This window comes from Pyrus communis, chromosome 15, assembly GCF_041283825.1.
Source record: "Pyrus communis isolate YQ-2024b chromosome 15, ASM4128382v1, whole genome shotgun sequence".
In the NCBI taxonomy this organism is placed as follows: domain Eukaryota; kingdom Viridiplantae; phylum Streptophyta; class Magnoliopsida; order Rosales; family Rosaceae; genus Pyrus; species Pyrus communis.
The window spans coordinates 32923307-32936010 of record NC_142579.1 but is presented as its reverse complement, the minus strand read 5'-3'; the positions used below and the strand labels follow the sequence as shown (position 1 = coordinate 32936010).

General features: G+C 37.3%; 2 protein-coding genes and 1 long non-coding RNA gene across 5 annotated transcripts; 1 reads left to right on the top strand and 2 right to left on the bottom strand.

The window, feature by feature from the left end:
* Positions 1-239: 239 nt before the first annotated feature.
* Positions 240-2989, bottom strand: LOC137711223 (uncharacterized). Of its 3 annotated transcripts, XR_015957019.1 has the most exons (5): positions 2771-2989; positions 2386-2522; positions 1703-1815; positions 698-1045; positions 240-503 (listed from the first exon to the last, which is right to left on the bottom strand). It is a non-coding gene; the product is annotated as an uncharacterized LOC137711223 (long non-coding RNA). The 3 variants fall into 3 exon arrangements; XR_015957017.1 differs by lacking the exon at positions 2771-2989 and having other exon boundaries at positions 2386-2764; XR_015957018.1 differs by lacking the exon at positions 2771-2989 and having other exon boundaries at positions 698-817; positions 2386-2761.
* Positions 2990-3111: 122 nt separating this feature from the next.
* On the top strand, positions 3112-7731 carry LOC137710714 (uncharacterized). The gene is made up of 6 exons (XM_088685037.1): positions 3112-3116; positions 3347-3693; positions 4012-4116; positions 6176-6318; positions 6706-6867; positions 7383-7731. The coding sequence occupies exons 1-6, from the start codon at positions 3112-3114 to the stop codon at positions 7605-7607; spliced, it is 987 nt and encodes a 328-aa protein (XP_088541163.1). The 3' UTR covers positions 7608-7731.
* Positions 7732-10023: 2292 nt separating this feature from the next.
* LOC137711370 (uncharacterized) lies at positions 10024-11768 on the bottom strand. The gene is made up of 5 exons (XM_068450607.2): positions 11560-11768; positions 11393-11448; positions 11053-11134; positions 10546-10604; positions 10024-10455 (listed from the first exon to the last, which is right to left on the bottom strand). Exons 1-5 carry the CDS (start codon positions 11627-11629, stop codon positions 10240-10242), a joined length of 483 nt encoding a protein of 160 aa, XP_068306708.2. The 5' UTR covers positions 11630-11768; the 3' UTR covers positions 10024-10239.
* Positions 11769-12704: the final 936 nt, after the last annotated feature.

The window sequence follows — 12704 nt, the reverse complement described above, 5'->3', positions numbered from 1 at the left end:
ACTGTCACCATTTTAGTGTTTGCTTAGACTAGGAGTACATTAATGTTCTATTTTAATTGCTTTTTTTATTAAAGATATTATTAAAATTAATAATATTGGATCAAAGTGAGACTCAACAAAAATACAAAAACCAAATTTTCTTGCCAACGAAAGAAACATGATTCAAGAGTAGCATTGTTCCAAACATCAATATAACAAAGTGTTCTTCCAACAATTGACAGGATTCAAGATGTTACGTGTTGGTTTATACTTGAATTTGTATAAAGTAGAACGAAAATTCATGCCGGACAAGTTTAATTTTTTCTCAATTGTGAAATAATTACATGGAATTGCTCTTGTATGTATAAGCCAATTTCAATCCATACCGTGACAATTTTCTGAAGCTTGTAATCTATGCTTTTGACAAAGAATTTACTAGTAGTATCGGTTGCTCATCATGATACGAGGTTGTGGATTTGACATTCAACTTGTTGTGCAATGGCAAGAGCTAGTGGTGCCTGCATCTGCACGTGAAAATTAGTAGTGGGTCGAAAAGCATTACTCACTCGAAAATGTCCCCACTTGTTAGTCTTTATTGAAATCAACTTTGTAAATTGTAATAGTGACGTATTTAGGATGACGCTAAGCCAGCTAAGGTAAAATGGGTGAGATTGTAGTCTCTATTAACAATATGCAAAAGAAAGAGAGGAGCAATTACTTCGTCATTTCATTTCATTGCACAAGTCAGTCTTCGCCATTGACTGACTCTGTCAAACATCATTCACTAACTTTCCTCCAGGATATTTAATAAAGTGCACGATCAACTGCACAGCCAAAACTTCAAAAGTGATAGAGTGAGAAACCAGAAATATGTCGTGGATTCAAAAATTTATATAAATACATCAATCACAGAATGGCAATAAACATTAACAAGAAGTGATAATACAATTTCAATAAACATTAACAATACAATAACGTCAATTCTCCTCATTAGAAATTCCAGTCAGGCCTTATTCCCATGACAATTACATGAGTCTTATTACCAGCCGGCGATAGGTCCCAACTCCTTCACAATGAAAGCACAAACACTATGATTCAACGAACTAAATCAATCACATATTCAGATGTTCATTGATGTTCGACTACTGAAACACTTTAAACAATGAAACGAAAGGAGACAATTGACAACTGAATTAAGGCTCAATATCAAACGAGTTGATTCGACCTAAATATCCACTAAGCGCGCAAAATCGACTGAATCATGCATTCAGCAACATTCATACATTCACCTCAACACATTCATCAGATTTCCAAGGAATGTAGAGACAAGCACAGGCAGAGTTCAGAACTACTTACAATGGGGATGCTGAGAAGACCTCTATGCTAATGGAAACCTTCACTCACACTCTCTCACATTTTCATTCAAAATATAATTATATACAAGTTTGGGGGGATCCAAGTAGCACAGAGGAGACTAGTACTTAAGCTAAGTTCTGATCCAGACATTCATCACAGATGCATTCATAATACGGACAACATGCATACATAGAAGAACAAGCACATAAGCATATTGAGGCAAATTAATCAGATTTATGGATGCATGTCACAAAAATCATATCACAGAAGTCATATTCACAGAGATGCAACGCAGACTTTCACACATCCAAGGACTACATTCAATAGATCCATGTCGAAAATTGATCTATGGGTTAAGGAATTATACCTTTACTTCTAGACTTGAGGGTTTTGAGTCGTCTGTTACTTGTTTTCCCTTGGGTTCTGAGCACTGATGCCACTTCCGTTTATGCTCCTCTTCTCCGCAACCTATAATGGGATCTGTACCACAAAAGCACACACATACTTGCAGCTTCCTTTAGACCTCAACTTTCGGCCACAATATTATAGATAAGGTCTAAGGGGAGTTGAAGGTAGTAATTTTACATTTCGGGGAGATCGAATCCAGTTGAGATGACTACAAACACACTGAGATTCGAGACGGATGCATTTCTTGCCGAACAATTTGAGTTTTGGGTCCGAATTTGGACTGAGTTTCCAGAAGATATGGTGTATTTATGAATTGTATTCCGTGGTTTTAACACAGATGTAGTTACACAAGAAATCGCAATCACTGACCCGATATTTCAAATATAACAAGAACTTGCCCGACATAAAATTTAACAGATTGACAAACCCTAACACGTAAACCTTAACTAAATCGCATTATACAACCTGCAAAAACTCAACTTAGATTCTGAAATTCAACACCTTTCAATAAACCCAGATTCCATAAATAAATAAATAAAAACAGATGGAAAAAATTCAGATACATAAAAAAGGCATCTTAAAGACATTAGTTCAAAAGAACCAGAGAGAGAGAGAGAGAGAGAGAGAGAGAGAGAGGGTTACTTCGACTGGGATCGAACGGGGAAGGAGGAGGGGCGGTTTGGGTGGAGGGTTCCTGAGAGGTCGCTTGAGAATAAGGTGGAGGAGCTCCTTCTCCTTGTCGCTGCTGCAGTTGTTGCTGTTCTTCACGTTCATATTTTCTGTTATTGAACAGAAACAACTGCCCTTGAACAGAAAATATCAAGTGCAATTTGATTTTTAGGTTCAAATTGAGGTTAGAATTTGGGCCACCCAAATTATAATCTCAATTTGACCCTAAAAATCAAAACCCTAATTTGTTCAAATGCAGAGGTCTATTATCGAAAATTTCTTAAACCCAAAATATCTAAATCAAATAAAGCTCAGTAATATCACGATCTGTATAACAAATCGAAGATTCGAAGTTTACCAGACAAGAGGAGCAAATGAGGGCGAGAAGGACGCAAAGATGAGGGTGAGGAGGACGAGGATGAGGGAGCAGGGCAAGGAGGGAGCGATGTGCGACGACATTATTGTTAGTTTAAGATCATAAATTTGGGATTCTTGGCTAAGAACTCCAAGCGAAGTGTATAATCCAAGCGAGTCCAATCTAATCTCATTAAACCTAATCCTTGTGCAGACCAACTATAAATTAGTCTGGTCTTGTTCAGCCCCACCTAAGAAGGTCAAACAAACACACCTTTAAGGGTGTTAGTTTAAGATCATAAATTTTATGTTATTATTGGGCCTTACATCCTTTATTTAAGAAAGATGAAGTTGGGCCTGATATAATTCCAAAAAGAAAATGTCAAAATCTTGTACTATAAAACAGAAACCCCATCAACCAAAGCAAGACATTAGCCGCTCCCACCCCCACGCCTAACAACTCCCCGCTTCTGTTCTGGCATCCAATCGGGACGGCATCTCACCGCTCAGCGCCTGGGCCGATTTTAGAACACAAAGGTAACAACTATGCGTTTCTGCTAAACTACTATTAGATCTGTAGACGCCCTTGCGGAAACAATTTTGGTTTCAAGGCCCTCAAATATCTTCGTTTTCATCATGTTGGTTTGACCAGAGAAGCGGTTGAGTTTTTATTGTCCAACTGTCCATTTCTTGAACGATTATTGCTGAGTTTTGTCAAAAATTTAGTTAGTTTAAGAGTTGTTGGTCCCTCGATGGCATTGAAATATCTTGAGACAAAAAATATTGTGGTGAATTCAAATAGATTGAGATTTTTTATGCGAACATTGTTTCGTTTAGTCATCGTGGATGGCTGGCAGATTTTCATTTCAAGAATGTGTTGTTGCTGGTTGAGGTATCAATTTATAAGTTTGGCGTTCTTGCTGAATTGATAAGGGGTGCCTTCCGCTGACTTTCATGCCAATGATGTGCCAGTTATCTTTTCTGGTTGTATTGTTCCTAAGTTGGCTTTCAGGTTTACCATATAAATTTCCCCTTTGGAATTATTAGTTGATGCCTACTACAGTTTATCCCTTGCTCGCTTAGCTTCTTTCATGAAGGCAGCTCCTCACTTGCATAAACTTGTTTTGGGGTATGTATGCATCTGTTATCGATACATTACAAAGTAAAACTTGATATTTTGTATGTATGCATTGAGAACAAAAGTTAAATGTTTTGAGTTTTGGTAAACTGTTTTCCTTGCTGCAGTTGGGTTTCGGATCCAATGTGGAGATGGCAAAAATAGAGAAAGCTTCCAAGTGGCCCATCAGAACCTCAAGCTAGTAGAAATAGCAGAAATAGCAGGGTTTCATGGTCACAAATGGTGTGTTAAGCACGTTACGTTCTTGATGAAGAGTGCTGTTGCATTGTAGAAATTGTTATAAACCTACAAAGGCCAGAATGGAAAATTCTGCCATGCCCACTTAATAAATAAAGTTGCATATGGAAGACAAAGAAAATTCAAAAACCGGGCAATTCTTTGGATCAAAACTGTTGGAGAAGTTATTCATGGTATCGTGATTGTTTGCTCTTTTAGTGTACCCATTATTCTTCTACGTTTCTATTCTCAAGGATAATGGGAACCTAGAAGAATAATGGATCCACTAAAAGAGCACACAAACACGATACTATGAATATCTTCTTCCAGTAGTTTTGATCTAAAGACTCGTCAGGTTTTTGAATTTCCTTTGTCTTCCATATGCAACTTAATTTATCTTCAGATTGCATGGCCATGACAGAGTTTTCCAGTCTAGCCTGTGGATTTTAATCAGAATTACTAGACAAAAGACAACAAATGTAATATAAGGCACTTATGAATATCAAATGCCTGTGGATTTTAATCAGAATTTCCCCCTCTTTTTTTTTCTTGTCGATGGCAGCATCCATGACCCTTTTGACTTTGATCCACTCTCACTAGCCAGCACACCTAAAACTTTGTTCGATTTATTCATGCCGAAACAAGATATGGTTTTGTTTGATCCACCCTCACGCATCTCTTGTTATTTTAGCTAAAGCAATATGTGTGCTTATCATATCTTTTCAAATATAAAAGATTAGGCCTAATCGGATAAATGGTTCCCGTGATTATAAGGTCTTTAGAAGGTAGTCTTGTGGTAAAAAAATTTAGATTTAAACCTTTGTGGTCAAAGTCTATTAGGATTTATGCCCAAAATTGAAACTTCCATCATTCATCCGTTAGTATCATGCATGTGAGTGTCACATGTGAGAATAAGATGGTCATTTCATCCCCTATTTCATCCCTTCCATCTTGATTGATGCTGCCGCTCCTTCTTCAAAGGTAACCGACAAGTGATGGAATGTGGAATCCAAAAAAGCAATAAGATTTGTTCTACTGCTATTAAACAACTAATTGGCTTTTTGCCTCCCAGTTTGCTCTGTTTGTTTCCTTTTTGTTGCCTTCTTCCCTTTCAAAACCCTACAAATAAACCCCTATATATACCACTAAGAAGGAGACTGGAAAAAAGAAAAAACTTTCAAGCGTAATAAGGAGGAAATCGACTGGAAAAAAAAAAAGAGCCTTTGAAGCAAAAAAGAAGAAGCATTTGAATTTACTCCTTTCATCTAGAGCGGAATTTGATTTAAGGATGGTGCACATTTGATCTTGAATCGAACTTGTGATTTCTTCAAGATCCTTGAAACTTGTTCTGGAATGAAATTCTAACATATCTTTAATTTAAAAAATAAAAATAAAAACTTTCCATTCCCACGTTCTCTCTCTAAAAAAAAATAAAAAATTCTCTTCTCGCACACTTGGGTACCCGTATGCTAGGATTTAAAAAATAAAACAAAATTAAATTAAATTAAAAAAATAAAAAAACCTATCAACCCTAGCAGATCATTAGCCGCACCCCACCCCTACTTCTCTCTCAAATCTCATAGTAGCACACTCTCACTTCGATCTCCCTGTCTGCGTCCGATCAAATATTTCTCCCTCCCTCCATTCCTCTCTGCACTATCTCCCTCTCTCTCTTTCACTCCCTCGTCAGATTTCATGGACGAATCTGCGGTGATTCGATACGACCGGATGTGGAAGGCGACGAGGAGAACGGCCAAGCACCACCGCCTAACACCGCCTAGGAGCGCTTAGGCGGGCGCCTAACAACTCCCCTCTTCTGTCCACTGTTTGGCACCCAATCAGGACGGCACCTCACCGCTCAGCGCCTAAGGCGATTTTTTTGACACTAAGGTAATAACGGTACATTTCCCCAAAAACTAGAAACAATTTTGGTTTCAAGGGCCTCAAATCTCCTCGTTTTTATTGTACAACTGTCCAGTTCTTGAACGATTATCCCTGAGTTTTGCCCAAGATTCAGTGAGAGTTGTTGGTCCCTAGATCGCATTGAAATATAAAAAAGATTGAGATTTTATGCCAACATTGTTTCCTTTAGTCATCGTGGATGGCTGGCAGATTTTCATTTCAAGAATATGCCATCGCTGGTTGAGGTATCCTTTTATAAGTTTGGCGTTCTTGCTGAATTGATAAGGGGTGCCTTCGCCTGATCTCATGCCATTATGATGCGCCAGTTTTCTTGTCTCGTTGTTGTATTGTTTTGTTTGCTTTCATGTTTACCATCAGAATTATAAATTTCCCATGCTATCAAATCTGAAGCATTTGGAATTAGTAGTTGATGCCGACTACAGCTCGATTAGCTTCTTTCTTGAAGGCAGCTCCTTACTTTGTATAAACTTGTTTTGGGGTATGTATGCATTTGTTATCGACACATTAGAATGTAAAACTTGATATTTGTATGTATGCACGTGCATTTGTATATTCTCTCGATCCTTTCACCAATAGTTTTGAGTTTTGTTGAACTGTTTTCCTTGGTAAGTATTCTTTTACCAATGGTTTTGAGTTTTGTTAAACTGTTTTCCTTGGTGCAGTTGGTTATCAGATCCAATGTGGAGATAGCAAAAATAGAGAAATCTTCCCAGTGGCCCCGTCAGAACCTCAAGCTAGTAGAAATACCAGTGTATAATGGTCACAAATGTTGCGTTAAGCAAGTCAAGTACTTGATGAAGAACGCCATTGTACTGGAGAAGATTGTTATAAATCTTGTTCGATTTTAGTGTTTGTCTACGGCAATCGATCAAGTTCCTATGGGAGAATGAGTAAATTTTAAGGCCAGAATGGAAAACTTCGTCATGCCATGCAACCTGAAGATGAATTAAGTTGTATATGGAAGACAAAGTAATTCAAAAAGCTAACAATCTTTGAATCAAAAGTACTGGACAGAGATATTCATAACATCGCCTTTGCGTTCTGTTTTAGTGTATCCATTATTCTTCTGCGTTCCCATTCTCAAGATGATGGGAACTTAGAAGAACAATGGATCCACTAAAACAGCACATAAACACGATGATATGAATATCTTCTTCCAGTACATTTGATCCAAAAAGTTGTCAGATTTTTTAATTTCCTTTGTCTTCCATATGTAACTTAATTTATCTTCAAGTTGCATGGACATGACAAAGTTTTTCATTTTGGCATTTGGATTTGAATCAGAATTACTGAACAAGAACCTCAAGTAGTAGAAATGGCAGGGTATCATGGTCATTGATGTTGCATTAATCATGTCAGGTACTTGATGAAGAACGCTGTTGCATTAGAGAAGATGGTTATAAATCCTGTCCAGTTTTGGCGCTGGCCTATGGGAATCGAGAGCAACGCCCTGTGGGAGAATGAGGGAAAAAATGCAAAGAGAATGCAAGTGCTCATTCGATCCATTACCTCAAAGAAAAATGCCCTCTACCGTAGAATATTAGAATTGGTATGCATGTATTAGTAACTAATAATTGCATCGCAGTGCTTGTATTAACACTATATCTAGAGTTTGTAGTAGTGTCAACTATTAGGCTTGAGCCTTTGACTTGTACGCCTGCATTGTATAAACTATGTTCTTTGAGCCTTTTTTGGGTCTTCTTGGCTGCTTCTTTTGTAGTACTTTCTTCTTCTCTTCGCTTTCACCCCCTCACCCGGTAATTTCACTCTATCAAATTCAGATTCCCATTCCAAACTGGATCACATTGCTGACCACCTCTCCTAAGAGAGGCGGGCGCCAATATTGCATATGAGACCCACTTGCATTAGAGAGTCGGTCCATAATGCAGTCTTTCTAACACTATTTCATACATGATTTACAATGTCCGGTAGTTTTTCACGTTAGAGTTTGATGTCGCAACTGTAATAGTAGAGAAAAAAAAATTTATAGACACGAATACATAGGGGTGGGCGCGGGCCGGATCAGGCCCAATTTTGAAAGGACCGGACCGGACTCAGGCTTAAGAGAAACGGGCCGGGCCGGGGGCAACATTTTCTAATACAGAAACCGGACCTAACCGGCCGATTGAAACGGGCCTATTCGGGTTTGGTCCACGGTTCCTTTGCCTTTTTTTTTTTTTTTCCCTTTCTTTTCTGGGATACAATTCAATCGATTTGAATTTGATACAATCAAACCAGCAATGACAATAACAATCAAATGGGCATGTCAATATCTATCAATAACTATCATAAACAAGTAATTAAACACAAACAAAACCAGAAAAAAAAATTCAATTGAGATTAAGTTATCCATCCATGGCCACACCCCTCCTTCGTATTCTTTTGCAACTCAATAACACCGCCACTCAATGCTGTCTCCACCCATGCCACCTCACCATTAGATCCAAACCCACCAAATCCAGTTCCAATTAGCCACCCACAATGAGATTCGACGTTGCTCAACTTAGATCTGCCTCTTCTCCTGCTCAAATTCAATTTAATTCAACAGAAGTTTCAAACCCAGTTGATTCAAATTCAATTCAATAAAAGATTTGAAATTGAAACATTACAGAGGTCAAGGTTCAAGAACCTAACAAAATCCCTAAATCTAGAAACCTTAATTTAATTTTCAATCCTAAATCCCCAAAACGTAATACCTTAAAACTGAAGAGGACGAAGGAAACGTCGTGCGCTGCAGATATGGGTCTAAGTCAGACGGAGGAGACGTAGTTTCGAGTTGTTTGACTTCGTCCGTCCCTTTAAGTTCGTCAGAGAGAGAGAGACTGATTTCCAGAGAGTAAGTCAGGAGAGATCGAGGCCTAATGATGATGGTAACGAACATGAATTATCCGCCCCTACCCACGGTTCCTGTACCCATTTGCCCACCCTTACGAATACACTGTCACCATGGTGTTCGATTCCATGAAAGTTTCTCTTGCAATCTTGATGTGAGGGTTACAGTGGCCCAACAGATGTTGACCCAACAAGAAACATGTGAGCCCACATTCGATGCCGTGAAAGTTGCCCTTGTAATCTTGGCTGTGTGGACTACAATGGCCCAACATATATTGACCCAAAAAGAAACATGTGAGCCCACATATTGACATTCAATATCTCAAACGTGCTGGGCTGAGCCCATAATCATTGGTGTGTCCCATTGCCTGACAAAGAAACAAAAGAGTATTCTTACGTCTTGATAGTCACATACTTGTCCAAACACCTACTTTTTGGACACACTAATTAAATTTCGAGCTACTTGTAGAAAATCCCATTCATTATTTATTGCCCTTGCTATTTTCTGTGACAATCTTTGTTACGTGTTCTTATCAGTTTGTTGATGTTATAATCAAGAAGGTACATTATTACGTGATAGCATCAATTAATTGATATCATAATAAGAAGAACACATTTTTCCTTTTTTCTCGTACAAAAAAAAAAAAAAAAAAAAAAAAAAACTCCTAACTTTCAATAAAAACAATGGTCAATTATTTTTATACTTTAATGTTACATTAGGGTTATAAATAATATTCCAAGTGAGCACCCCAAAAGTGCTTTTCTCATGAGTACTCTGGGCTGGTTTGGTATTGTTGTGCTTTGAAAAAAATCTGCTTCTGCTGTGCTGTGAGAATAAGCAGCTGTGAAATAAAGCAGCAGAGTGTTTGGTAAACTTTTTTGTAAAAGTGCTTTTGAAAGAAAAAAAACAGTATTATAGTGTTTGGTAAACTTTTATGTAAAACAAATGTGAAAAAAAAAACCAGTTTTTCAAAGCTGGGTTTTGCAGTTTCTTGTTTTTGGGTTTTTTTCATCCAAAACTGTGAAAAAAAGCTGAAGCTGAATGTTTACCAAACACAAAAACAGCTCCCAGTTTTTTTTGATACCAGCTTTTTTCAGAATCACCTACCAAACCAGGCCTCAATCATCCAAATCATAGAGTTCAAAACTAAAACAATAACAAATTCCCAATAGAATATCATAGTACTATGTACACAAAATCATCAATTCCGATAGCTAGCCCTAAATTCTGCAGCATTTTCTGTAATGCTGTCCAACTTCTCAATCTAATATTTCCTCTTTTATTTTGTCTAACACTTTTCCACTAGTAGATTATGGGTTTTAATTTCCTTGTTTATCTTCACTACTAGAAACTGATCAGTTGTTCAGTTGTGTATTGGAGGTTTTTTCTTCGCCGGAGAATAGTCCATTTCCGTCATGTCTGCGAGATCTGGATAGTGTTGGTGAGCTGCAGCAGCCTCCTGCTGCTTAGAAACAACTGGTGATTTTGCTTTGCCATTCCCATCTTCTCCACCATGGCTATTAACATTTTCGCCTTTCGGTTGGGAGTCAGCTCTATTTTTCCTTCCTTTCTTCTCATTCTGTACATGGATGACATATAGGAAGTTTTCACATCTAACCCTTAGATATTATTAATATAGTATAGTTATTTTGATTAATTAGGAACCAACCTTTGAAGTGGTAGTAGCACTAGAGGGGGAAGTCACAGAGATTAGTTTTCTAGTTCTTCCTGCAACAATACAAATGAAAACCACTTGATTAATTTGGGTAGGTCTATTGGTTTTCACAGAAACTTTAATTTACTGCATTGACTTAAAAGAAAATGGTCATATGATTACAGTAAAATTCATTACTAGTACAAAGTCAATTATTGGATTAGTTTTTGTGGACAACAGTGGTTGCAGAATACATGGTAATTATAGGGGTTTCATTCTTCTGAAAACTCAATACTAAAAACGAAATTGTTATCCGACTACGGTCATTTTATTAATAGCAGAAAAATGGATAAAGAAGAGCGCCTTGACGATCTAGCTAGGTGGCTCTAGAAAAAGTAACTAAGTAATGCTAATGGTGCTTGGGTCTGTGATGCCTAGGTCCGCAATAATCTTCATGAATATTTGGTAACTGGTGGTGTGACGACTTCTTGGATTCTCTAAAAACTGTTTTCTTCAAGGTACCTGATGATACAATATTACTAGGCTCTCCTGCAAGACCAGCTGCTGCAATATTACTTCTTTTCATTGAAGCATTTTCCTCTTCCTGCATTTAGCAGTAAAATTATGGAATTAATGTAAGAAAAACGTTGACTATAAGAATGAGAAACTGGAAACGTATAAAGGAGGAGCTTCATAAGGGGTTCTCTTGTACTGCAGCAAAAAGGCGATAGGTTATATCACTTGTACCATGTTTTGCATATGTATATATCATCCACATATATTATCAATAACGGGATAACCTATCCTGTTTTTGCTACAGTGGAGCGGGGTATTCCCCAGAACGAAGAACAGAAGTACTCACTTGGATATTTTTGTTCTGCTGTCTAACTGAGCTGAATCCCTTCTCCAGACGAATCCCTTCAAGGAAAAGAAACAAAAATAAGTAAATTTGAGAAACCGAAATTTCATACAATAACTAGACGTATATAAGTGAACATATTTTGCACGTATATATAATTATATATGTACCTTGAGCCTGTGAAAGGAGGAGGCACAAAAGAAGAAGAAGAAGAGAGACTGCCAAAGATGAAGTAGTCATTTGGAGTAAATCTTATGAGTCTGCAGATGTGGCAGCCTTGGCAGATCAACTCTGAGAGAAGAGATGGGAAAGGATTGGATGTCAGGAACAAAAGTGTTGTGTTTTTTTATGAATCGTTTACGGTTTGGGAGATGCCTGCTTAAATACATACACACACACACATATACATGTATATGATCTTTGGGCCCACGTTTAATTTCTTCCCAACATGTAACTTGTAGGGTGGGTTCAAAAAATTAAAAACCAAAGAATAAAAAAAAAAAACTGAAAGCCGAACCGAAACCCAAAAAAGGGACTGAAATTAAAAAATCGAACCAAACCGAAATCATAAAAAATATGACGTCTTTTTTACCTCCTAATCAATACGATGTCGTTTTTACCCTGTAATCCTTTTTCGTTTTGCTTCAGCCAGCCTTCGTTTTTCTTCTTCGTTTTTTCCCCCGCGCCGTCTCACTCTCAGAATCTCACATGGCAATCTTGCTTATTCACTGTGACACAGTCCACTGTCGAGGTTCTTCCATTCAATTTTTATTGAAGTGATAAGAGAAATGGGAGTTTTAGTTGGGGATGCACTCTAGCTCATATATCTTAATTAACCCTTTTTCGTTTGAGTTCTAGGGTACTTTTCTGAAGCGATTTTGGTAGGAAAGTTTGTGATAATATCCTTTCTGAAATAGCTGTGCCCATTGTGCAGTCAAAGGCGTAGCCGCCTAGTTCAATCCTCTTATTATATGTTTTTTTTTATAGTAGCTTAATTGTAGAAAAATTTGTAGTACTATCCTTTTATTATATGTTTTTTATTTTAGATATTTCCATACCAACCATTATTTCATAATCCTCTTATAGCACAAGTGGACAGATGATTGATCCACATTGTAATTTTTAAGTCCAAAAATAGTAGAAGCTTTGATATGTTTTAAAACTGGCATAGGTCTATCCACGTCAGGGCCAGCCCTGAGTATTTAGGGGTCCTGTCCAAAATTTAGATGGAGACTCTTCATTTTTTTTAATGTTATATATATATATATATATATATTTTTTTTTTTTCAATTTTTTCATTTATAAAACTAAAATA